Below are 27,515 nucleotides of genomic sequence, written 5' to 3' on the forward strand. Positions count from 1 at the left end.
ATTCCCTTCTCTTATTTTAGATATGTGCAGTACTTCAGTGGTTTGCTGTCTGGAACCATCAAAATAAACAACAAGCCACTATTCCTGCACCATGTGATCATGCATGGGATCCCCAATTTCGAATCCAAAGGAGGTCAGTGTACATATTGAGGTTGCTGTTATTATTTTTATTATTATATAACAGAAGATGGAAATTGCATTACTACATGCATGCATATATTGAATTGAATTGAATGAATAGTGCATGTTGTTTTTACATTGAAATGTATTTGAAAATTGCCCTTTGAATTCTGTTTCCTTTATAAAATAGATTTTTGTAATAGATCAATTACAGAGGAAACTCCAGAGAGCTGATAACATACTGTACATATTTCAATCCTCTGGAGCAGTGCAAAAATGTTCTTGCTAATTGCAGATGAGTGTTCAAACATCACAAAGGCTTATATTACACAAAAGCGTGGCTCATTTTTCAAACCTCCCATAAATGGAGACCACACTTGAGAGATGAATAGCACATACCTTCCTGGCTGAATGGGGTGTTGGAAAGCTATGAATGGAGGGTGTTTAAAGCTTGTTTAGGTGAAGGGCAAGCAAACTGTGGAGTCTGCTGTTTATGGGTAGGGCTTGTTCTCTCGCAGCTTGTTCGATCAGAGATGTTTTTATGTATCCATGTGACCTCCCATCCTTCGGTGGCCCTCATTCGCTACACAGCTGTTTGTCTTGGAAGCTCTGAGGCCTTTGTTTCACTCTGGGCAGCTCTGTCGCTAATGTGTTTTCCTGTTTTTTGTTCTCCAATGTCTTTCTAGGTTGCCGCCCTTTCCTCAAGATTTACCAGGCAATGCAGCCAGTTTACACATCTGGAATCTAGTAAGAGAAACGTTTAATACCCCCGATTCGTGCTGTGCTGGCACCTTGCCTGAATGGCATGGTTGTAATAAAAAAGCTTTACAGTTTTCCTCCACCACTCGTCTGTGCTCTGTGCGTCTGCCATGCAAGCATCGATATGAATAGTTACAGAGGCACAGAGGGTCATTATTTCCCAATGGCTTCTGCCACTGAAATCATCTTAACTAGATCTTCCCAGTTTGTGTGTTTATGGGATGACCTTATTTCTTTTTGAATTATCTCTGATTTACAGCCCTATAATGCTCTTTTTAATAAATGTAGGGATAGCACAAGAAGCAGTCAGAGTAGAAGTAGTACTTGTACTTGTCCTATAAACTTTGTTGAACATTATGTCCTTGTAAAATCCTCTAGTTAATAGCCTTGTAGCTTTACAGCACCCATGTTGAAACTGTAGGTTTATAATCCTCATGTATCTTGGGTAAAATATAAAAATAGTTTCTCATGGACATACAGCATCTGACTGAACACTAAAGTGCATTCAACCATCATTAAAAATATTTTTTTGAGTACAACAAACTGGAAATTCTACAAGTTCCCTTGAGATGTTCAAAGCACATTCATAGAGTGAAGTCATTCAGTGAATTGGCTTATTGTCTGAGTTATTCACTTTTGTTTCAGAAGACACAATGTGTTTAACATAATTAATCCAACATCATGCTATTGAAACCCTTAATAAAACAATTTCCATAAGTCTTATAATATGTAGCTTTTATTTAATTTATTGGAATACCATGTTGATGAGTTATACACTCACCTAAAGGATTATTAGGAACACCTGTTCAATTTCTCATTAATGCAATTATCTAACCAACCAATCACATGGCAGTTGCTTCAATGCATTTAGGGGTGTGGTCCTGGTCAAGACAATCTCCTGAACTCCAAACTGAATGTCTGAATGGGAAAGAAAGGTGATTTAAGCAATTTTGAGCGTGGCATGGTTGTTGGTGCCAGATGGGCCGGTCTGAGTATTTCACAATCTGCTCAGTTACTGGGATTTTCGCGCACAACCATTTCTAGGGTTTACAAAGAATGGTGTGAAAAGGGAAAAACATCCAGTATGCGGCAGTCCTGTGGGGGTCGAAAATGCCTTGTTGATGCTAGAGGTCAGAGGAGAATGGGCCGACTGATTCAAGCTGATAGAAGAGCAACTTTGACTGAAATAACCACTCATTACAACCGAGGTATGCAGCAAAGCATTTGTGAAGCCACAACACGTACAACCTTGAGGCGGATGGGCTACAACAGCAGAAGACCCCACCGGGTACCACTCATCTCCACTACAAATAGGAAAATGAGGCTACAATTTGCACAAGCTCACCAACATTGGACAGTTGAAGACTGGAAAAATGTTGCCTGGTCTGATGAGTCTCGATTTCTGTTGAGACATTCAGATGGTAGAGTCAGAATTTGGCGTAAACAGAATGAGAACATGGATCCATCATGCCTTGTTACCACTGTGCAGGCTGGTGGTGGTGGTGTAATGGTGTGGGGGATGTTTTCTTGGCACACTTTAGGCCCCTTAGTGCCAATTGGGCATTGTTTAAATGCCACGGCCTACCTGAGCATTGTTTCTGACCATGTCCATCCCATTATGACCACCATGTACCCATTCTCTGATGGCTACTTCCAGCAGGATAATGCACCATGTCACAAAGGTCGAATCATTTCAAATTGGTTTCTTGAACATGACAATGAGTTCACTGTACTAAACTGGCCCCCACAGTCACCAGATCTCAACCCAATAGAGCATCTTTGGGATGTGGTGGAATGGGAGCTTCGTGCCCTGGATGTGCATCCCACAAATCTCCATCAACTGCAAGATGCTATCCTATCAATATGGGCCAACATTTCTAAAGAATGCTTTCAGCACCTTGTTGAATCAATGCCACGTAGAATTAAGGCAGTTCTGAAGGCGAAAGGGTGTCAAACACAGTATTAGTATGGTGTTCCTAATAATCCTTTAGGTGAGTGTATATCCAGTGTCTATAGAAAGTATACACCCCCTTTCAAAATGTTCACCTATTGTTGCCTTATTTTAGTTTTTTCCATTTATCTACACATCCTACACCACAACATCAAAGTGAAAAACATATTCTAGACATTTTTAGTAAATGTTTTTAAAATAAAAACTGAAAAACTTGGTTGAATAAGTGTCCACCCCCCTTGTAATAGCAATTCTTAATTAGCTCAGGTGTAAGCAAATTGCCTTCAAAACCACACAAGTTAGGTGGCCTCCACCTGTGTTAAATTGTAGTCACTCAAATTCCGCAGTTCCTATAGGTCCCCTCTGCTGGGTCATGCATTTCAAAGCAATAACTCAACCATGAGAACCAAGGAGCTTTCAAAAGAACTCCAGGACAAAGTTATTGAAAGGCACAGATATAGGACTAGGTATAAAAAATATCAAAGGCCTTAAATATTCCTTGGATATTCAAGGTCAAGACAATTATTAAAAAGTGGAAGGTGTATGGCATCACTGCCTAGATCAGACTATCTCTCTGAACTGGATGAGCAATGGCAACTTTGCAAGAGCTACAGGCTTGCATGGCCAAGACACTGGTCAAAGTGTGCATGGCACTCCACAGATCTGGCCTGTTTGGTACTCCTTGAAGTCCACCTTGAATCCCATTTGCATTATGCAAAAAAAGAGATTCAGTAGCCATGTGGCAAAAAGTTTTGACTTTAATCATATCCAATAATGATAGTTCAGTTTTGTATTTTTAATATATATATATATATATATATATATATATATATATATATATATTTCCCTTAACAGTTTGGTATATGGTGTGTAGATAAGTGGGAAAAAATCCCCATTTAAAGGCATGAAACTCTTTCAAAATTTGAAAAAAGTCCAAGAGGGTGTTTCTATAGGCACTGTATTCACTCCCCAGATATAAAACCTTTATATTATCTTAGATTTCTGGAATCATGAATAAATCACTGATGCTGCACTCTTGTGCTTTAAAGAGTCACCTTTTAATAATAACTTGTGTTCAATGTGTACAATTGGCTGTAGTGTATTCCTTATCCATTGTTGTCAGGCATTATTTCAAGATGGAAACATTTTGGGCTTGGCTGAATTACTGTAGAAATAAAATAACTTTGCTCAGTAAAAAAAATAACATTTATTTGCGTTCTGCAAATAATAATCATAGGGTAATATGGGATGTATGTCTAGGCAGCCTGTCAAAATTGCCTTGACATGAAGAGAAAGTGTAATGTTTAAATCCCTAATTAAGAGATTATCCTCTGATTATCCCCACCTGCAGGGAAATGCTGACAGCTGTGGTGCAATGGTCAGCTCTGTTTTTATGAGCTCCCAATACTCTATCTGCTCCAGAGCTCCAACAGATTGGCTCTAAAATAAGTAGTCAAAGATTCAGTTTCACTGCATTTATCGTTTATATTTCAGCATACATGCAATTTGTCTGTTCATTTGGTTCAAGAATAAAACAAAAATTGCCTACATCATAGTCATTCTAATTTATATACTAAGTATGTTAATATTAAGTGAAAGTACAAATATAAATACAATAATTTGCTTATGTTTATCATTTGGATGCTGATTTCCTTTAGATAAATAATATCTCCTGTTTCCTTCTAGTAATGTCCAAGGAGACAGTCAAACCAGCATCTGTATCACCATTGAACCTGGTCTGCTTCTGAAGGGGGACATTCTGGTAAGAATACAATTGATATTTGTAAATAACTCCTGAGCTCGTACACTAAAAAGGTTATTTGTCACTCCGGGACAGCCTGAAAACTACAGACTCTAATCCAGGCTGTGCCGCTCTTCAATGGCGCGGGTTACTGCAGTGATGAGTTTCAGAGCAGGTAGGTAGGACTGTGTTAGCTGGAGAATCTTGGCTTGACTGTAACTTGACCGAAACTGTAACCTCACTTGCTGAAGTGCCTGACGTTGACAGTGATATGTGGATCTCTTCTACATGACAATTATCAAAGGAAACTGGCTAATGCCTTCCTGTTCTCTTATGCCCTTTGATCAATTATAGATCACTCAAGCACTCACCTGTCTTGGTTTTTGTTTATTGATTCATACTAATTGTTCAGATTGTTCTTTCGTAGATGCACAATAAATGTTTAATGTTGGATTGAAGTAAGATGGATGCTTTCTAGGTGTATACACGAAATCTACAGACTTTTAGATGTATAAATTTACTGTACTGTGTATATGAGAAGTATAATTGGACGTATATGATACTTTGTGTCACTTAGGTTATCATGAGGTAGTCAATATTAATCTGAATGGAAAATATGTTTTATATTATGAATAAAAATGGCAAGCTGGTGAAAACTTCAGTTACTTAGCACACACCAAAAGTGAATTATAGTTATGAATCCCAAGGTGTTTATAAAAAGAGTCAAATGGAGACATAAGACAAACAATGTTGACTGCACCATCCTAACAGAGATCATCTCGTACAAAAGTACTGTGTCTGCTGCTTCTTTACTCTTGTACCTAAAAGGACTGTTAGCTCTTGAATGTTTACATACCCGGATGTTCTAGTTTACATTACTCTTGTAAGTCGTGTGTTGTGTGTATCGTGATTTACAGTGCAGTGTATCTTTGACCATAATATGTATCACTTGTGTAAACATTCAGTATCTATCAGGATTATTTGCATTCAACAGTTTAAATTTTTGGGAGAAAAACAAATACATTTAGAGATTTATTGTATATTGCAATTTGCTTTTACACAAGAAAGTAACAGCTGGTATTACTGGTATTGTCTAGTAATACTCACTTTTCAGTTAGTGCTGCTGTGCCATGTTTATGCATTTTTCTAAGAATTAGTCCATTATATAAATTGCTGACTAGGTACTGTGCATTTCAGAAAGCCTGTTCCCTTTTTGTTCAGCTTTCAGTTTATTGTAGTACAGTGAAAGTGTATGTTATGTATTGTTTAATTTACCTATCTTCCCTGAGTCTTTAGAGAGTTTGAGGAATAACTAAAGTTCCCTTAAAACACCACTATCCCTGGGAATTATCCACCCTGCTTTTGGCACATTTTAGCGATTGTATATGGTTTGTTTTGTTGCATGGTAATAGTCAACCTGTACTTTTGTGTGTGTGCTTTTGCCTCAATTTAATGTCTTGATTATAGTTTGCACTGGCTTGGGTTAACATTTTGGCTCAGGACCCAGAAATGTTTTCTCTCTCTCTCTCTTGGTACTCAGCGCAGTGAAGATGTGAGGAAGACAGCTCAATGTGTCTCTTCTACACTGACTAAAATACAGCAAGGGTTAAATAGAACAATGTGGTAGAGGAAAGGATGAGCTAGAGCAGAGAAGTGCTATTGTCTCAAGGGTCAGATTTCCCATCGTTCTATATATAGGCTGCATGCAGCACTCAAATATCTATTGTGAATCAACATTTTCCATTGATCTTTGCCATTTGTTGCCCTTTGAACTGGCGTTGGTCTACAGGTGGTAGTCTGTTGTTATATCCAAGGCAGTTGTTCATTTTAAATAGGAAAACATGTATTTTGTTGCATTCACGTTGGTTATAACCAGGTCTAGGCATTTGTGGGTTAAGTACATTATTTTACCAGTAGAGCTCCCATAACAGCAAGTGTGAAATGTTTATATAAAAAAAGGTACACGATTAAACACCTGGGTTATAACAGGCATATATTGAGGAATGCAACAGGTTGACTTTCCTAATATTCCCTTATAAAGGGGGTTCTCAGTCCCGTAAGTGTTTCCTTACATTCTCCTTCATTAATGGCTTTGAGGCTGAATAATGACTCCTTTGTTAGGAAATCAGGCTGTACATTTACAAGTCTATTCATGGCTCCATTGCTGCTATTAACATTGAAACCCTGCACAGAAATGGCAAGGAAAGTCTGTAGATTGACTTAAGTACAGTGCAGGCATTCACTTCAAGCACTGTTTTCTGGTTCTATGAATATGTAAAGTAAAATTAAATCATATACACAGATATATGCATGTGTAACAAATGGCTTGTTCTATTTTACATACAGATATGGTTAGATGGTGCTACAAAAATTTACATTACACTTAGAAAACGATGTGAGTGCAAAACAGCTCTAATTATTTATTTTTCCTTTGACAGACTTTGAACTTAACCTGTTGTCAATTGCCAGCATATTACATTGTGACTGTATTATATATGCAGTGGCAATTATTATAGTAAAGAATGTGCTCTATTTATATCATTCTCACTGTTCTCATATCTATAGTATTTTATGATGTGTTGGGGACATCCCAAATGAGAGAGATGTTAATATCAAACAAAACTAATATCGTCGGGGGCAGTTCTCATAGTGATTGACACTTTTTCCCCCCTTAGCTGAAATGTTATCACAAGAGGTTCCGCAGTCCCACCAGAGATGTCATATTCCGGGTGCAGTTCCACACCTGCGCCGTCCATGACCTGGGCATCGTTTTTGGCAAGGACGAGCTTGATGAAACTTTCAAAGGTAAATCAGCTTCTCTTCACATGGCTAAGCATAAAATGGCGGCCTGATACTACTTCTAATGGTAACACTGCTAGCCAACTCCAGTGGGTTGCAGCTGTTTGAAAAACTAAGGACATCTTTGCCAATTTTGAGTTGACCCAACCTCAGCAATATCTAGACTCTAGTGCCCAACCTGTGCTCCAACTGAAGGCCATTAGTGGTTTTACCAATTTGGTCCGCCTGAGACTTTGAAATAATTTCCCGACAGAAAGTAGAGGCAAAATTGTAACTTTCTAAATCTTTCTTACCACTGAGTTCTGTCTCCCTTCCTAAAAGCATATTTTAATGTTTTTCTTATGTATTGTGATGAAGTAAACATTTTAATCTGGACTTATCCATAATACATTTTTTTTAAAGTACATGATGTTTTCTGCTGCTGGTAAATTTCATAAACCCTAAATAACCCCTGCTGAAATGAATGTTTTTTGTTTGTTTTTTAATTCCACAGATGACAGATTCCCAGAGTATGGAAAGGTGGAATTTGTCTTCTCTTTTGGGCCAGAGAAAATACAAGGTAAGCATCTGGCTTTCTAACATGCTCTTCCATGTCGAGTTAGGAAAATAAGTAATAAACAGATTGTGTTCAGCTTTTAACTTGTTTACTGGAAGACATTATATGTATTCCACCAGGAATCTGGTATGCATGGGTTGTGCAATCTGTACACGACAACTGTAGAAGTGAGAACTCTGTGCGTATTGTTTTAGGCATGGACCATCTAGAGAATGGCCCCAGTGTCTCAGTGGATTACAATACCCAGGACCCCCTCATCCGCTGGGACTCCTATGAGAACTTTAACCAGAGATGTGAGGACACCATGGAGGGTAAGTGCTCTTTGTCAAAACCTTTTTTTTTCCTTCTTTCCTTTTAGAAAATACTTCACAGTTTGAGGCTTTTACCTGGGGCACTGGTCCCAATATTGTTAGATGAAATGCAATGCAGCAAAACTAAGTGAATGGAAAATCGTAGAAATACTGTGTGGTTATAAATGTGCAGGACACTTTGAGAAAGCTGCCCAAACCAGTCAGCAGTTGGACAGAGCACAGAAGTGAAGAGTTAAAGGTCTCTCCACGCCTTCCCTCCCCCCATCCCCACCCCCAACACACACACACTGCTAAGATTAAAGTCTGAGACAGGTGGATGTCAGGACCTGTCAGTGCCTTTGATTTAACACAAAGACCCCCAGGAGGAGAATGCGGAGTAGCAGTGCCTGGGGTGTACTTAACTGTGATGGGAGTTGAGCGGCTCCAAACACCCCTTCCGACTCAAAAGGACCACCCGAACATACACACGACATGAGCCATTCGTAATTTTAATCTCAGCTGCCTCCAAGACACTAACTTCCCCCTTGTTCCTCCATGAATATATCCATGTTCAGTGTTTCTTTGAACTTGCAATAACTGAACTACTATTACAAAAATAAGTCGGCTCATAAACATTATTGACACTTCCCCCATTTTGGGCAGCATGTAGTGATTTTGACTAATTGGGAAATGTATTTAAGGTATGAATTGAGTTATTCTGTGAGAGAGACTTCAGGAACATTCCAATTGTTGTTGATGGAGATTGGACCAGAACAACATAGCTATATGATTTGTTGCATGTTTAAATTCCACATCAAATGTCTGTGTATCAACAGAAACCAGTGCAGGAAAGTCGCATGGACCAGTAAAACTATGCTTTAACATTTCAGCTCCATAAGGAAACAGTATGAGAGAATACAAACAGGCGAGAAGTTGTCAAAATGTTGTTTAGTGCCTACAGAAAAACATTGCGGAACTGCGACGGTTTGGGGTTGTTTTTCCAGTGCACGACTATATAGTTAAAACAGAAGTTCCATTTGTAAAGAAAGAATGTTATTCCATTCCTCAACATCATGTATTTATACCTCAGGAATCAGACTTGTGGATGAAGGATTTGTTTTTCAGCATGATAAACACATACCGACAATAAACCTAAATTACGTACATGAGAATAGTAACTACCAGGGTGGTTTGTGATTGATCTTGACTATTACGTTTTTTCCCCCACCCCACCCATTAAAAAGAAAAACACTAATGAGTTAATTATTATAACAAAATGGATCCTAAAATAGAGTTCCAATGATCTGTGGAAGGACACATGTTCCAGTAATCTTGTACACAAAACAAGACATAGGGTGCAGTGTTATTTACTAGGAGTGATTATCTCTATGTGCGTCTAGTCTCAGTGTGTAATGTCATGGGGTTGAATCCCAGTGCATACATGGAGAAGAAGGACACAATATATATATATATATATATATATATATATTATATATTTTTTTTTTTTACTGGTATAATCAATGACTGCTATTCAGATGAGGGAAAAGTACTCTGAAACAGCTTAAGTGCATTAGACAATTTCATCTAAAATAGAAGCTGCCAGCAAGAGCAGCACTATAAAGTTGTTTTTTAACTCAATTTGTGGCAGATTAGTGTTTGCCTTTTTCCTTTATGACAAGGTGGGACTGAATGTCCTTTTTCTAAACAAAGTGAAACAAACATAATGCGTTATCAATATAAATCAGAGGGAAGTGTTGCCCTTGACACTGAAAGGCAAAGACCCTATAGTACAACACACCTAGTTTGCAGGGCTCTAAGAGGTATTAACTGCGTGAAAATTGTGTTGAAGCCTCAAGTGTAAGCAAGTATGTTGGGAAGTGTGCTAAAGTTTGAAGAGCAGAGCAAGTGCATGTCAGAAATATCCTGATAAATAGGGTGTTTCCACATGCTGCTGATTTACAGCTGTCAGAACATAAGGCTGCTAATAGAGCCCTCAAAGACTTACAGGCTGTCAGCGAAGTGCTTTCTCCTTAGAGTGGTTGTAAACCCATTGTAATTGTTCATGTTCTTCTATTAGTTGTATAGGTTTGTAAGTGGTTTATTGCTTACAAAGAGGAAAACATATTTCCATTGCTAGTGATTCAAATCGACACAGGTTTCTTCTCAGAATGACGGAATGGAATATCGAGTTCTCCTCCCATCAGGAGCCTGAAATCCATTAACTGGACATGTGTGACAGGGTTTTTATAGTTTTCTAGCACAATGTTCATTAGAGATAATAAGGGGCTTTAGACACCACGTTGAGTTCTGTAACAAACAGAATGTAATTTTGCCAGTTCTTCGGGGGACCACAGTCTGTCCAAAGATAGAAGGTTGGCCCGAGTCCTTAAATACATTTTTTGGACATGATGGCTTTATAAACGCAGGAAGCTACTTTGTGAGTTCTGTTTGGTAAAAGCAAAAAAAAAAAAAAATCTGCTCAAATTACACACATCAAAATAAATGAAAAGGTCAGAACAGTTTAGTATTCCAAGTCCGGGGTATAAAATTCAGTAATAATGTTAACTCCATGACAGAACAAAACCATTTATAATGTTTTCTTTTTCTTATATTCCCAACTCTGGCGTCAACTGTGTCTATGTATCCATCAATAGAAACTTTAGACTATGTTCTGCCACAGTTTGTCTCTTATTGATCTGTTCAATGTGCTTTACTGCAATATGACCCAGCACTTCGCTACTTTGTGAAAAGTGTGAGCCTTCAGCTGTTTGAGTTCAAATTCAGTTTTTGATTGTATGCATAATTGTCGATTTGTACAATTATAGATGTTAAAAAATATATATAATAATCCTATCTGAAACCTTTGTGAAAGGTATCCCATCTCTTTCTGCATGAATTATCTGTTTTTAACATTCTAAACCCTCTTGCCCAAAGCTGTAAAGACTTAAACCGCTGTTCATTCTCCCTAGTGGAAACTGGTCATGCACTGCTGTACAGCCGCCCCCTGGGATTTTGTCTCCTCCTCCAGCTGTTTCGAAAGTCCTGCAGTGCTGCAATAAAGCATCCTCTCCCTGCCAATCAAGCTTTAAATAGCTTCTTCAGAAATAGGTGGGCGTCAGTCTCCCTCCTGGCAGCTTGGGTCTGTAAACCAATCCCCCATCTCCAGTGTGCCCTGCCTGGGTCTAGGGTCAGAGAGCCTGGGGACCCCACTCTCTCCCCTTCCTCAGCAGGTGAAAGCCTGTCTGACACATACTCCTTATTGAGCAGAAAAGGAAGCAATCAGATACTGTAAGGACACACCATACTGGGCTACACAACGCTGGTTCACAGAAACGGTGCATTTACGCATGAAATTTGATTTCTGTACCAACAGAATGACCAATTCATTGCCAGGGTGTTCCAAACCACCGTGACACTCAGATTACTTCACATTGCACTGTACGTGATGTAAACGTCTGTGTTCTCTTACAACTGAATCAGTTAGTTGATTTGGCTTTGAGAAGGAATGTAATTGAAAGACATGTTTTTCAGTACTGGCAGAGTAATCAGGCCCAATACCGTATAGGTGTGCAATCAATCTTCATTTTACTGCTAGTATATTTTGCAAAGATGATGATGTCATCGTCAAGTCAGTCTTCCCGGTCTAAAGTCTTGAACACTTATTTAAGTCTTACTGTGATGAGTTTTGGATCGATTGTGTCTCCTTGACAAACTACTCTGCCGATCTTGATCTTGTCGGTGTCTTGGTGGAGTCATATTGTTGATGTGGCATTGTAGTAGATATATTTAATACGATTTATGTATGTTTCATGAATGCTTTGATTCCCAGATTACCGAGTCTGTATCTACTGAATCCCATTTACGTTTTTCTTTTCTTTTCTTTTTCTGTATCATTTTCTGCACCCTGTGGGTCTGTGCAGTGAGTTAATGTTTAATGTAGCTTTGCTGTGAGTAAAGTCTCAATGATTAAATTGATGACTGACTCACAGGTTGAGACCACATTTTTTTTTTCACTTGAGCTCCCTATCTAGTTATGGAGTAACTCAACCAGTTTCTAATGGCATCACCAGGCAGACTTAATATGGATCAAAATCCACTGAAGCGAAGTGATGTTGGCAAAAGTGTAGTTCACAGGTATAGGGGGTTTAACAATTTTTGCAACCCAATTCAGTTTTAACAACCTGTAAATGTGCCAAGAATACAGCAGCTTGTAAAAGTCGACATGGATATTAGAGACTAAATAAACGAAACCCCAAATCCTTTCTGCGTGATGTAACTACATTAGACCACGGTCCTGTCTCAGTGTTGGGGCTAGATTTAAATATCTTTGTGTCTGGCTTCCAACAGTTTGATGAATACATTGTTTACATTGTTTCTGAAGTTGTTAGGGGAAATCAGATCCTGGTACTGAGGCTGGGAAAGTCCTCTTCAAAGTGGTGCTCAAAGAGTGAGTCTACGGTATGTATTGAAGGGATTTGGTGGCTTAATCTTAGCTAAATAAATACAAGATTTATTGGTTGTCTAAATGAATACATTTGCTTTGATTAAGCTGTAAACATCTGAAGGTCGATTTATGGAATATGGTAAAGCAAAGTTGTCACTGAAGGTGGGTCCATTTGTTAATAATAATAATTTATACAAATACAAATAACATGACGCAGAATAAAGAGGTGCTGATCTATCACTTTTTATAACTACCCTGCCAAAACAAAAAAAGCTGGATGCCTGAACTATTTCTAGATCAGCTGAAAAACAACAACAGCATTAATTAATCCTGAGTGTAAAACATGAGCATTTAACCTGACACTGTTATCAAAGAACCATCTGTAAGCCTCTTTGCAGTCAGACTGTTTTCAGCAACAGACTGGAATTTCACATTGCAAAAACTACAAACAAGAGTTGGAATTTATCAAACACTTGCATCAGTGGTTTTTATTTGTGAGTCTTTGAGCTGTATAGTCACAGGTGTGCCGTGCTCCATCTGAAGTACACCTTATCTTAGCTGTTTTCTTGCGTTTGCTCCAGTTATAGCCTTGTGGTTCAACAGCTGCTGCTCCCAAGGTTAAATCACCAGGAGGCCTGTTGTTTCCTTTTCAGCTTGTAGGACCAGCGAGCAATAGCTGCAGTTCTCACACCATGTTTCCTTTGCGTGACCCTTCTTGTTTAGTGACAGAAAGTAAACATAAGTGCATTATCTGAAATGCAATTAGCTGAATCACAGCAATGCAGTTTTAATTTAGTATTAATAAGTGTTTGCAACAGAAGATATATATAACAGAGCAACATGTTGTCCAACACTAGTGAATATCTTACAGGTGCATAGCATCTTTTGTATCCTACTTAAATGCATAATGCTGCATAAATAATAAAGTACTAATAATAACAATAATAACATAACATAAATATATAGATATAGACATACCGAGCAAAGCAAATAGCAGGAAATGTGTGTACGGTTCTGCTTCTCTCACTTAAAAAATGTAAAAAGAAAAAAGAATACATCTAAAGAGACAGTCTCCGAGCTGTGCCAGGACAGGGGAAGCGAGACCTATGTCACCCAGAGGGACAGGGCCTTGTTTAATGTTGCTCTTCCCATATTTGGCCACAGCATGGCCCGTGGCATTTTTGGAATAGTTCGGATGAAATGTGTGGCAGTAGTGAGAGAGGATTAGGGATGAGCGAGGGCAACACCGAGAGAGGTGGGAACTCTGTGCCGTACTCACCCAGCCTGCTCGGACTTTCAATCCTTTTGTAATCTGTCACTTGTGTGGAGCAGCAGGCGTGTGTAATGAAGCACAGCTTGGGAGAACTGGGGAAGAGTTGATGCGTATCTGTGGGTAAGCTGTCTTATGTGTTATTCTTCTGCAGTGATAGGTGTATAGTTTCTAACTTGCGTAAGGAAAGGCAGTGCGTCAATCGTAAGAGTTTCAATTAAGTGTTAGGAGTGACGAAGACTTTTTTTGGTGTATATGTGTGTATATTATTACTTTACACATAGTGCTTCCTTGCTAACATAACATCCTAAGTGGGATCATACTCTTCCCTCTCTCTCTCAGTGCCCTCTGCGCAGGGTTTCTTTTGAGCCGTATTTTGAGTTTCTGCAGGTCTACAGACTGTAGCATTAATTTCCAAATATTCATTCAGGGTAAAGGGGTGCTTGGGGAATCTATTCTCATGTTGTGTTCTGCTAAGTTGAAAAGGTGCTTTTTTTCTCTTTTATTAGAAGTGCTTCTTTTAAACTAAGAGTCCTAAAACCCTTTGAGGGAAGCGTTGTTTGTCAAAGGGCTTCTCCTTTGAGGCAGAATCTCAATTCAATTTTCTCTGTTTCCATGTCAACATTGCTCTTTGTTTACAGTCGGTGCTGATATGTTCAGCATATGTTTGGTTCAAATTGATTTAGTCCATGTGGAAAATGTAAGGCATGGTTGTTATCTATTTATACATCGGCTGGTGTCCTGTAACTATTAACTTGGCAGGTTGGTAAATTTGCAAAGCAATTTGGGAGCTGTGTAAAATTCCTTTTGTTAATGAGGAGCTTTTTTATTGGCTGAAGTGGGAACATAATGACATGGTAATACTACCACTGTTTTGACTTGAATTACTCAGCAACTGTATAATCCCAGGAAAACACAATCCAATATTGTTCTGTGCTCCATCCTCATCCAAAGCATTTCTGCTCTTAATTTGACTTGATCACACCTTTGGGAATATTATGTAAAGTATTATGACAAATTGCATCAATTACTAATTATGAGGCTGCTAAAAGCTAAGTATGCTGATAATGTTATTCGTGGTAATAGGAGGGCCAAGTGCAATAGCACTTAAAATGACTTTGAATACCAAACTGTGTTCAACACAAACACATACAGCTGTGCATTTGCTTAAGCTCATATGAAGTGCCTGATCCAGCATAAATAAATTATTCAGAATACTTAGCATATATATATTTATATATATCACCATCATCATCAGTCTATATCGATCCACTGCTGGATGGAGGCCTCTTGTAGTTTCCACTTGTAGCAATCTATATCTTTCTGTATAAATAGATGGGTGGTATTCTTTTAACTGAGCTTGAATTTTGACATGTTGTAGTGCAAAATCAATATCTGTACAATTTAGACATTACGGTAGTTGTATTAATTTAACATTGTTCTCACATGTTTATCTAATTACACACATGGCAGTAACAAAATTAAGGTCATTTTTAAACAACTGTGGATTTCCGTGAGAAAATTAGATTCCAGAATGTAAACAGTGTATTTGAATCATCCGTTAACCTTCTTCAACTATCTTATACATGCACTTTATTATATACAAGAAACGTACATGGTGATTTACCTATTTATATTTTTCCTGAACAGGTTTCTAATTCAACCAACTAAATATTTATTCTTGTTGTTCTATGTTAAAAACACTGGACAAAACTACAGGACTTTTCTGTTTTTAACTAGAAAATAGAAAAAAAAAAAGAATCAACAATTATTTTTTATTTGGTACCCTTCCAAACTCAAGCTGCAAATACCAGAGGTTCCTCATCGTTACAACACCTGTGCTTAACACATACATGATGTAGGAACCTAACATAAACCTTTCAAACATGTCAAAAATGCAATGCAAAGCAATTCAAACAGCAATAAGAAGAAGAGTACTGCAGCCCTCAATGTTAACACAAGATGCTCCCCAACTCGGTACGCTACAGGGACCACTGTTGTGAAGCCAAGCTAAGGACATCCTGGCTAACTCAAGCCACCCCACCCCTTCAGTAGTTTGCCAATTGCACAACGCCCCACTGTCGATCCCAGTCACCGTCAATTATGACTTAATCCCGATTTGGACCAGCTCTGTCTGGACTATGAGGTTTAGCCTTACCCTGAACAGTGGCTTCTGCCAGTTGAACCCCTCAGGAGTCCCATAAAAACCTTTACTTACCATGCTTTCTGTAGATATTGAAGTGTACATTCAAGTATCTTGTACAAAAGATGTGAGTCACATGATGATGATTTGCAATGTGAAGAGATTTTTAGAAATACATCTTCAGGTAGAAGTCCTGTGAAATTTGATTTTATAACGCAACGTTTTATTTTAAATCTAGCTGCCAAACAACAACAACAATATATGTTTTTCTCAATTGACCCCTTACTCAGTAAGTCAGTAAGTCAGGTTTTGGGAGGCATGCTTGTATAAATTGAAAAGCTGCCATTCCTATTCAGCTATTCAGACAGCAGAAATTAACACACACGTGTGCAGAGCTGAGATTGTCCTTACTCTGTCCTTACTCTGCTCTTGGTTTACCATGACATCTAGTGTTTGTTAGGATTGGAAAGGAGATGTGTGACTTTCCAGAAGCAGAAACAGGACAGTTTATGTCTTAAAGAGAGACATTGTTTGAGCCACTGAGCTTAAGGAAAGTAATATTCGGGAAATTGGAAACTTGTGTGGCCTTAAGTTGTTGTGTTTTTTTAGTTACAGTATCCATAGCAAATCTGTCCTCCTTACTTTATGCAGCATCTTCCTCCCACTCACTGGGCGGATTGGAAGCTGGGATTGTGAGGATAAGATCCATTCTCATATTAAGCCCCTAATACTTGGCATGTACGTAGAACATGATAAAATCTGTTTAGAATGAATTACAAATCCAGATTGTGATTGAGATGTAATTACCAGAGGTTGCAAATGAAAAAAAAGGAGTGGAAAATGCTAAGAACAAAAGTAAGAGTGAATGTATTTTTTAGGACAGTGTTTGGTTTTTAAGCACAGTTTGAGCCAATTTTTATCTGGGGCTGAAAATAAGACTGGCTGGAAATAGTTTCCAACCTCTCCGGGCTGTACAGTGTGAATGTAATTAGGAGTACCTTATGACTCTGCTTGTGTGGGCTCCAAGGGTCACGATTCAACTTCTCTGGGGCCGAAACGACAAAATTAAAAAGAACTTGCAGGCAAATCTAATCGTGCCTTTGTTTCCATTGGAAGGACTTTTTGGTGCTAGAAAAGTTCACTGTAAAAATGCAAGGAGATCTTGAGGAGATAAATCTTCGTGGTCTTCAGTGTAAGAATGTTTGTGATGGACAGGGGCGGCAGTAGATCCAAGATGTATGGTAACTGCGTGATAATTGCTGACCTTTGCTTCAGACCCCAGCTGTTTCTTTTTTTTTTTCTCCCCCCCCCGTTAATGGCTTTCCTCAGCTGTTTGGCTTATAGTGGAGCCGTGTTTGTCTTCTGACTTACTGATACTGGGATCAGGAAGCTCCACGTTGTTTCATTATGATGCGTCTCTGTTGATTTTCCATAGCTGTATTAGTCAAGTTTATCCTGTCTTGAATATATCTGTTGAGATGTTTCTTCTTTCAAAGGCTAGTTACTCCCCTCATCTGGCTTTAGGTGACCTTAGGATGTGATTTATGTATCAGGCTGAACAGTTTCCTTTTAAACAACAAGCCAGTATCCCCTGTATACTAGTGGATACAATAAATAAGAGTCTAACACAACACAAATGTAATAATTAATTTAGCTGAATAAGGATGAGGCAAACTAGATACACTTTCTCCAAAGATGACAATGATAGAAAAAACTTTGATCAATCCAAGTCGATTCCTTCTTTTGTGAAATATGTTGTGTATGTGCTCTGCAAAAGAAGTGGGTCATTGAATTAATAAAACAGGAAAACCAGTACCCAACACTGATATGTAAAGAGCCATGTATATTTACGCAAGAGCACTAAACAGAAACTGTTCAAAGCTTATTGTATCGTACTTCTCAAGACAAAAGAAGTCGGGTGTGCTTTTCCGGGATTCACACAATGCTTTCTACTCTGATGATGATCACTTTCACAAGGACAAAATAACCAACCAGTGCAGAGGTCTCAGATTGCAGACTGCATTGATTTGGGGTCCAAACTGTTTGGTTCAATTGTTATTTTATTACACATGAGGTGGTTGCAATAATGAGGCAGTTTTTTGTTTTGTTTTTTGTTTTTAGATTTGCATACATTATCATGCATTAGCATATAATAACTGGGACTGGGTAAGTGGGCTTTCATAAAGACGCGTTGTTTTCCCATGGCATAAGATGCCAAACGAGCACAGGAATGCACACAGTTTGGTGGCACCAAAGTAGCATCTTAAATAGGGCTGTTTAGTGCCAGGCATTAAAAACAATGTTGATAGGTTCATTTGGTCCTGGCATTATGATTAAAGGGCCAGGGAATTATGTAATATTCTCATTTGCTTGTTTATTTCTGTGCTTTTATGATGCTGGACGTGCTTAGGGAATTTTAAACTGCGTCTATGCATCCCTGCAGGACTTGATTCATCTGGTTTACTTTCCTCCAAAGAAAAAAGGAATCCTTCTCCAATTCACAAAGCCACTGTAGACTGTCATGCACACTCAGTTTAGGGATACATGTGACCGACTCCTGAAACTGAACTCAAATTTGGTTTTGCAGTATGTGAGGAATTGTGGACTACCCTGCTTTTCTTGATACCGCTCCCAGTCCCGACCACAGCAAACTGTTGCGCAGAGCTCCAGGCATTGCTTCAAAAGGCCCAGGCGGCTTCGAGTGGAGCTCGTGGGGTTGATTGCTTTTCCTGAGACATTACATCACCTGTAATGAAATGTTCTACCACATATACTAAATTATAGAAATGCACTGCATACATATGTTTACAGATTCTAAAAAGAGACTCCGGGTCTACAAGATCAAATCTGTTCAATACATGTAATAGTCTATGCTGGTTCTGCAACTCAAACGCACCCTATCAATAGGGTGGTCATGTCCCGTGAATTGACTCTGATGTGCTGTTCGTACATTTCTTTATTGTTTTTAATTTGCTAGCACATCAAATACAATAACGATGCGTCATGCAGTTTTATCTGTATTCATAAGATAAGATGGATGGTTATTTCAAGCAGAACAGTGCCTAACTCTCAGCCCACACTGTTTGTAGCTTTATAATCAGTCATTGGGAGTGTGAATTGTACAATGACATGGTTATAAAGGACAGTATCCTCATGATGTATGACAGTGTAGTTCTTCTCTGCATAAGTACACTGTAACAGCCTTGAAATGCAAGAAACACAGAGTTCGATTCAGGGTTGCTGAGAAATTCATTTTTGTTTAGATAATTAAGTACATAAATAAATAATACACAAAACGTACCAGCATTGATACCTCTCTTCAGTAGACCTGCTAGTTTGCCCTGGTAAACTGTATTTCACAGTGATGTACCGTTCTCACTTTGCAGTTCTTCATCATACTTAGACAATACTGTACTATATTAAAATCCTTTTGGTGTAGTAGTGTCTTTCAACACACCTATCATAACTATAGTTATCTTTTTTATAGTTATGTTGTAAGTACAGTGGAGGCAATGCAATTGAATGGAAAGTGGTATTGTAATATACTTTAAAAACCTATATTTGTGTATCACTATTGCAAGTATAGAGTTAGTGTTTTTAAACTATAACAGTGTGAAACTATTTATAATGCCATATCTGTATATTGCACAATCCAGTTTGTGTAGTTTTTGCAGGTCACAGAACTATGCAGGTTAAAGAAAGACATTTGTTTTGATGTTGCATTAAGTTTTGTTTGTTTTCAGGATTTCTCGCAACCCTTTTAAAAACTTTTCTTTTCTCATTAGCTTGCATTAACTGGTCTATTTACTGAAAGATTTAGGGGCTAGACATCTATAATACATTTTTAATGCACTTTCAAATACTGGCATTTTTGTGCTTGGGTCTCAATTACTGCAGAATGGATTCCTGTACTTAAGCATTTTGTGGATCAAGGAAGAAATACATTTGCACAGCAGCTGCACTCTCTGCCACGAAATGCTTACTCCGCATATATTTTGTCCAACACTGCGTTGGTGCCATTTTCACAAGAACATAAATTATAATTTATGTACACGTTCATTTAAAAGTTGGCCATTTACAGCTTGCTCTTTCGAATTCTCACACTTTAAAAAATCCATAAATTATTTCCTTTAGTCTGCATGAAGCCCAGGACTGGAAAAAACTGCACATAAAGACATCCAGTGATTCATATCAGACTAATGCAGACGTTGTTAATGATATAACCTGTTGGGTCCACCACAGCTCACCAAAACTATGTAACCTATTTTCCCCACGGTGTCCTCCAATTCATGTTCAATACATCCTGTTCACAGTGTAGCCTTTTAATACAATATTGTCATAAATATATAAGTGAGCACCTAATAAAATATCAACAGTCTGAGGTGGCATTCGGAAAGCAACCGTCCAGTGAGGCAAATTCTCTGGTCTGACTTCCCTAATCCGTAACAGATCTAACCTTCGTGGCATTACAGTATGTGACTCATTAAAGCTATTTTGAATTCCATAGTCCGAAATAGTCTTTTACAAAATCGCCATCTTCTTCTTGTTGTGAAAAATGTTTGCTTTACCTGGCTGAAATAATAATCTTAATAATCCTAAAAAGGTTCAAATGCATTCAAGGGAAAGTGTTTTTTTCAGAAGAAGAATGTGTGAGGGTCAGACATCTGCAGACGATTTATCTGTCACTCTGAGTAATTCCTTCAGCGTGTTCGCTCTAGAGTCGAGCACTATTTCAGTAACGCTGAAGGACGTAGAGTCCCTGTGCTTCTCTCACGGTGGCTTCAAAGCTGAGGTATTTACATGTGTCTATAGTCCAGTAAAACTAGTTAAATCTACATATATTTAAATACCTTGCATCTAGTAACGTGATGGAACTGCTAATAGAATTTTAAGAATTGGGGCAAAGATGTATATTAGTGCATATTTTATGTATATTGATTGTGGATTGGGGGGTTACTTTTCATTTTGAATTAATCTTTGGAGTCACAGATTTGAGACACTGAATTCCCATTCATTTGTGTTCATAGATATTTTATTTTTTAACTAATAAGTGTAATTCATGACATCACAAAAGGCTGTTTTGATAAACATTCACTAGACATATCATGCTGTATTATTAATAGCAGAAGAAATGCCATTGACATCTGCTGTTTTCCAATTAAAAATAGATGCAAGCATGTATCTGTAAACATTCAAACCACTCTTTATTAATAGAAAACCTATTTCAGTACATATTTTTGATCAGGGTAGTGCTACTGCCTTGGTGAATCTCAGCACTCAGTTTCCACACAGTAACGTAAAGTTGAACTTTCCCATTTTAGTTAGCTTAGCTTAAATGATTTTCTAAAGCACTCTGATGTATCGCTAAATGCGGCCAGTGTGCTACAGAAGCCCGAATCCTTGAGTTTTGTTTCTGCGTCAGACTTTGAACAGATAACACTGTTTTATAGTTTAGAGCCTTCAAGTGTTCTTTTAACAACAAAATGTATTTTTTTATTTTTTAATAAGATATATTAAGAAGCCTGTTAACAACCAAGTACAGAAACACAAATAAAATCATGGAGGTAAAAGATGAAACTGGAATGGTCACACCAGATTTGTTTGCAGACGTAGCAAATTCATGAATATTGGTGTTGTTTTTAAAAGCAGACAGTCACTGACACAAATATACCCAGAAGTAAAGCTATTAGTTCTAAAACATAATAGAGTTTAGATACTGCACACATCACAGATTAGGTACTGCTGTGAGAGGTCCAGGAGAGCCATTAGGAGCAGGTAATAATAGCTGAGTCATAGCTGCCTGAAAAGCTGTTATGAGTCGCTTCCTTTCAAATGAAGTTTATCTGTGATGACCCCTGCGCGACCTGCTCCGAAAGCATTTCATTAAAGTCCCTATGAAAGCCTGGCCGCTTCTCCCAGCCGGTGCCAGTGGACTAGATCTATCCCGTGAAAAACTCCAAGGGGGCTGCAGACATACTCTGTGCTGTAGCAGAGTGGGAGAGCCTGCAGGATTGAGGTCTCGCATCACTGGGTAGGCCAGTGTCACACGGCAGAATGGGCTCATCATTAATACAGTCCATTTAGAGGCTATTCATGTAATGAAATGAGAAATGAATACAAAGTCGACTGACTGTATTATATTGCTGAGCAACTGTAAGAAAACAACAACAAAACAACACTATAATAGGACATTTATATCAGCTATAATCATTCATATTGCCTTAGGTCTCAAATAATTGACATTCTGATATAGCACAAATCACAAAGGGAAGCTTGTTGACAACTCCCCGTCTCTGTTAACTATTAATATATATCTAGGGAAGTCTGTCTCTGTGTACCTTCGAAGAACAAATGGCTCAGCGGCTTCACCCAGATTCTTAAATGTTCTGTTCCCTAAAGCAGACTTGATTGTTGGAGCACTTACACTTTTGTGACAAAGAAATCGGTTGGATGAAGCACAGTTAGGGCATTTGACATGTGGGTCTCCTCTGTGCACCTGCTCTCTGTGAAGCTGTGTACCAGACACCTCCGTTAACATGGCCTCGTCTCAGCACAGTAAATTCCAGGGTGAATCATGGGGCGAAGTCTGTATTAGGAAACACCGTATTAGGAATTGAAGACTGTTCCACAATGAGTTGTTTCGGACTATAGGATTATTTTTGTTGATATATTTATTCATCCATTTGTTTGTTCATTTACAAAAACCAAAGCCAACCAGAATGTAGTATCACATGCTATGATCCCAGCTACTTAATCATGACATAATCCAAAAGACCTCACATTGAAAACCCCACCCCATGTGATGTTTATCAAGCAGAAGCACCTGTTGTACCCTTGTAAAAACAGGAAGAAACAGCTGAATTCCCCTCTTTCATTATTCATTTATGGTAACTGTCCTGTCATCATCATATTTAAGTAGCATGTTTATCAGATATATCTTAAAACTTTACTGTGTTCCAGATCTTAAACCTTGGAGAATACATGACTGCAGAGACACTTGCAGCATTATTAATTGTATTTGTTTTTTTTAAGAACAATGGTATTGACACAGAAACCACAAACTATTTAATATATTTATTTTATCAGAACATGCAGTGCAATGTGTAATTGGTTTCTTATGCAGAAATACAAGGAAAACAAACAAAGATAAAGTAAAGGATATGATGTGACTCGATTAAATCTTAAACAGTCACTCGGTTATCTCGGTTTGTACAGAAGAGATTAATGATACCTCCAAAAAATACATACATACATACATACATACATATATATTATATATTATATAAATGTCAGAAGCCACTTTCTACTACTTATAAATCAAGACGCAACAGGGTACAAGTCTGTAAAGTATACTTCAGAGGTACGTCAATGTCAGCATCCTTGGTTGGGGGAGTTTAGACGTGAGATTAAAATGTAAAGTCAGTAATCAGATTAATGACATCACAACAATAAATGCAGATTAAATACATGTAAAGATTATCTATACACATTTACTTGTTGACCAAAAATGTTTTCTCTCCAGCTGGAAAAGTGGCAGAAATGTATAGTCATATGAGGAAAAGGAAATGATCCCTTTACTGAAAATGTAGTCATCTCTCGTCTTATTCTTTCATTCCCTAATGCTGTGCTTGTTTCATGTAGAAGCACTACCAGTATTTTCCCCTCTATCCCACCCTTCTCCCCACCCAGTTTAGCAGAGGGTGTGAGTCTGAGGCACAGATTGTTTCTATTTTCCAATGCAGAGTTGAACAACTGGAAAAATGTCAGCCTTTGAGTTTTTGGTTCTTTCCATTCCCCGTACAGTACAGGAGTCTAGCAGAGAAAATAATAGCCCCCTCCTCCCCCCTCCTCTCTATTCCTGGACGTGTTTGCCTATGTGTGTGTAAGTATGTGTGTATGCGTGTGTCGAAGCATAGCGTTGTGTCACATTCAAGGAATGAGAGAACAGAGGATGTATCGGTCTGTTCTGTACGGACTGCAGCCCAGCCTTGGTGATGTCATGGTATTAGGCACATAGCTGTAAGATGATAAAGTCCTCCCTGGGGGGGGCTCCCACTAAGAAGAGTTGCAGTCAAACTTTGCTGAACCAAATCAATCCCTGCCCTGCAAAGAGCTGTAGGGAAGGACACAGCACGAGAACCAGGACCTGTCTTCCTGTACACAACACAGGGCTACAGCACTATCTGAGGAGCTTAAGCACTTCTTAAAGTAAGAGGCAGTTTTGGTTTTGTTTGTTTTCTCTCTGCAAACTTTGGCAATTTCTGTCTTTGGATTAAAATGGAGGGAACTATCAGGTAGGATTATTTTTGTTTTGTTGGGACAAAAACGAATAAGCATAATAATGACTTTCACAATCTGTGGGAGAGATGTTTTTCCTGTCAGTGCTAATGATGCACTTGTGAAGCAGACTGCTTATATTGAATTCTGCTTTTGATAACTTAAGTATAAAATTCTGGTATTAAGTTGATTTTCAGTTAATGAAAAGCACTGAAAGAAAAGGGTCTCTAATTGGTCATATTAAGAGCTTTTTATTGGATTATCAAAGTCAAGTTGCGTGGTAATGAAAAAACAGATTTTACTATACTTAGAGGTGTTCGTCTTGTCTTTCAACATGATCTCAACATTGGCATTTGCATGCAAACTGAACCTGTTCAAACACAAACTGTAAGCTTCCTCCCATACACATAGTATTAGAGAGTTTGTGTCTCCACGACTGGATTGTGCAGTGGTCTGGGACTGTACACTGTCAGGAAGCATAGCTGGAGGTTGTTACCGGCAACTACAGCCAAAGTAGTGGATATGGAAAAAGTTCATTTTTTCCAAGATATGTTGTAAAAGGAAGCATTGGCTAAATCATGTGCTAATGAAAAGGAAACCAGCTCACTGCAGACTCTTTAGCCTATCTCTTGAAAAACGATTTAAAAGAACGTTTACTTATGGGAGTTCTGCACAGGAGCATTGCTTAAATAAACATTACCATGGGAAACGCTGTATGATTTTACACAGCCAAATAACAGCTGGCCAGGATGAAAGAGTTACTGAAAGACTTAGCAGCATGCAGCCATATTTCTGCAACTTTTCATCAGTCCTGCAGAACCACATCTTAATGCCACGAGATCCCGTTTGAGAAATCAGCTACTGTGAGAATGGGTTAGTTACTGTTTCATACACAGGTAGAAAGTTTGAAAACTGGTAGCATCAGGTTAGACTTTTTGATAAGTATTTTTAGGGAAAACACTCTGTTTAGACCAATGTACATTAAGCATAAAAGTTTTTTTTTGTTTTTTTGTTTTTTTAAAGAGCTCAATCCCCTAAGATTTAACAAATCTGCTTTCTCATTGGCGTGATTGGCATACAAGGACCCTGGCTGTGCTCTCCATGGCTAAGAAACTCTTTATAATCATTTAAGTGCAATGTGCTGCTAATTGCAATTGACCATTTCCATATTAACAGGCAGGGACCTCAGACTACCTCATGGCTCTGTGAGGAATAAGTGGCGTCCCATTGATTCTGCTGAGCAGAGCAGTCAGGACACATACCTTGAAAACAAAACACTAAATGTAATTAGACCTCACACTTATTGATGTGCTGCTTGACCTTGTGGGTATTTTTTGTGACTTACAGGTAGCTGCAGATGCTTACAATAGCCTATAGCTTAACAATACAGTATTATACATACTGTAATCTAAAGATGTGATTTCTACTTACAAAATTACACATCTCCTGCACCTAGATTTTATACGATTAGAAAAGTATCCTTTTCCTTGGCTTTCTTAAACATCTAAGGTCTGTATTTAATAGTGGCATCTACAGTTAACTACTGACTTAATGATGCAATTGAAACGTATGGGGAGTTACCGTGCAAGACTTTTTTTTTTAACGTTAAAATATGGTGCAGGGCCAATGGCGAGGGTGGTCGGCTCCCTCCAAAAACTTTTACAGCACGTAAACAGCAGCTGGTTTGCAGGCAAGATTACTTCCTCCAATTATCTGGTGTGCAGAAACAGCAGACCACATCGTCACATGGTAAGAAAGCGATGCAACGTGACAACATCTTGACATTTCAGCAATGTTGAGAGGACTATTCATAGGCAGGGTCCAGAACCAAAGTCATATCATTGTTTGGGTCAGGGTCAGATTGAAGCCGTTGCTCGTTGTCACACTTATGATTAACATGTTTTGACAATGACTGACCACAGGGCACAATGAGAACATTGTTAGTTCAACAGCACTGTAAACACTGGCCAGCGAAACTGACCAGTAGCAGAACCGAGCTGCCAGGGGGCGGGACACAGCACCAAAAAAAAAACTGCTTGTGTGTTTAGGAAATGTTTTGCTATGATTCCAAGGAGCCAGGAAATACCATATGCCCTTATTTCTTATGTCACTTTTCCATTTCTGACTCATTCCTCTAGCTCTTTAGCTCATAGCTTTCCCTGAGTAGATCCTGCAGGCTTTGAGGATTAGTCAAGCCCAAGAGAGGTGGTGTTGTTCAGGCAGTGTGGAAAAAAAGTGAAGGTGTTAATGACTTTACTGGTCCTTTAGTGGAATTTGGTAAGACTTCAGATGTAAAAACACCATAAATGTCTTGGTTTTTACAACTGTGATGTAAAATAGTATACATAGTTGGTGCAGCAAGCATGTGTTTATGGATGTCAATGTGTATCTATCTATATACATTTTAGTACATACATGGAAACTGGAAATTCAGAGATACTGCTCAGGTTATAAAGAAGCTACCAATATAATGACCTTCTGACTGTGAAGCTGGACATGCACTTTTACAATAATGAGTTCAAATTTCCAGTCCACTTTCCAGTGACTCAAGATAATAAAACACATTCAAAGCTGTGTTGTGTCAGCTTGGACTCCATTTTATAAGGGTGGAATTATTTAGGCCTTGCCCATATGCCTGTGCCAATAAATCAGGAGAAAAGGTTTTGTTGGCACTCAGAGATCGCCCCATTTTAATAATTAAACAGCCTAGAGTTTTCCGATTGCGTTTTTTTTTTTTTTTTTAAGCTTTTTTCAGTGATGTTTTTGTGTTTGACAATGCTGGCAAGCGCATCCGTGGTTTTCTGTAAAGTCAGCGCTTCAAGCCAAGGACTTCAGGTGTTAATAATTAGTGCTTTGCGTCTACAAATTGAAAACCAGGCTTCTATTTATTGTTTTCCCTCGACACATGCTACTTAATTTTGTATGTGTGTGAAAAATAAAATTGTTAATTAAATGAACACAGGAAGCATGCTTTGGATTGGGATTTATTTCACTGTGATCAAGGCCAGGTGGAGGGATTGTGAGTGGATGTGGAGAAGCTCAATTCCAGAGAATAATCTATTTGTAAAAAGATTATTTTATTTTATTTTGAGTGAATGTTTCCCTTGCCCCTTCTTTTTAATATATATATATATATATATATATATATATATATATATATATATA

General features: G+C 38.3%; 1 protein-coding gene across 12 annotated transcripts in view; it reads left to right on the forward strand.

Moving 5' to 3' along the window:
- Positions 1-27,515, forward strand: part of tns1b (tensin 1b) — a 195,946-nt gene that overhangs the window by 139,498 nt on the left and 28,933 nt on the right. For all 12 annotated transcript variants that reach the window (XM_066688451.1, XM_066688453.1, XM_066688454.1 and 9 more), the window contains 6 exons: positions 21-133; positions 807-867; positions 4,517-4,592; positions 7,247-7,376; positions 7,864-7,929; positions 8,121-8,237. In XM_066688451.1, coding sequence (XP_066544548.1) covers positions 21-133; positions 807-867; positions 4,517-4,592; positions 7,247-7,376; positions 7,864-7,929; positions 8,121-8,237 — 563 coding nt within the window. The remainder of the gene's footprint in view (positions 1-20; positions 134-806; positions 868-4,516; positions 4,593-7,246; positions 7,377-7,863; positions 7,930-8,120; positions 8,238-27,515) is intronic.

This window comes from Amia ocellicauda, chromosome 16 (assembly GCF_036373705.1).
Source record: "Amia ocellicauda isolate fAmiCal2 chromosome 16, fAmiCal2.hap1, whole genome shotgun sequence".
NCBI classification, from domain to species: domain Eukaryota; kingdom Metazoa; phylum Chordata; class Actinopteri; order Amiiformes; family Amiidae; genus Amia; species Amia ocellicauda.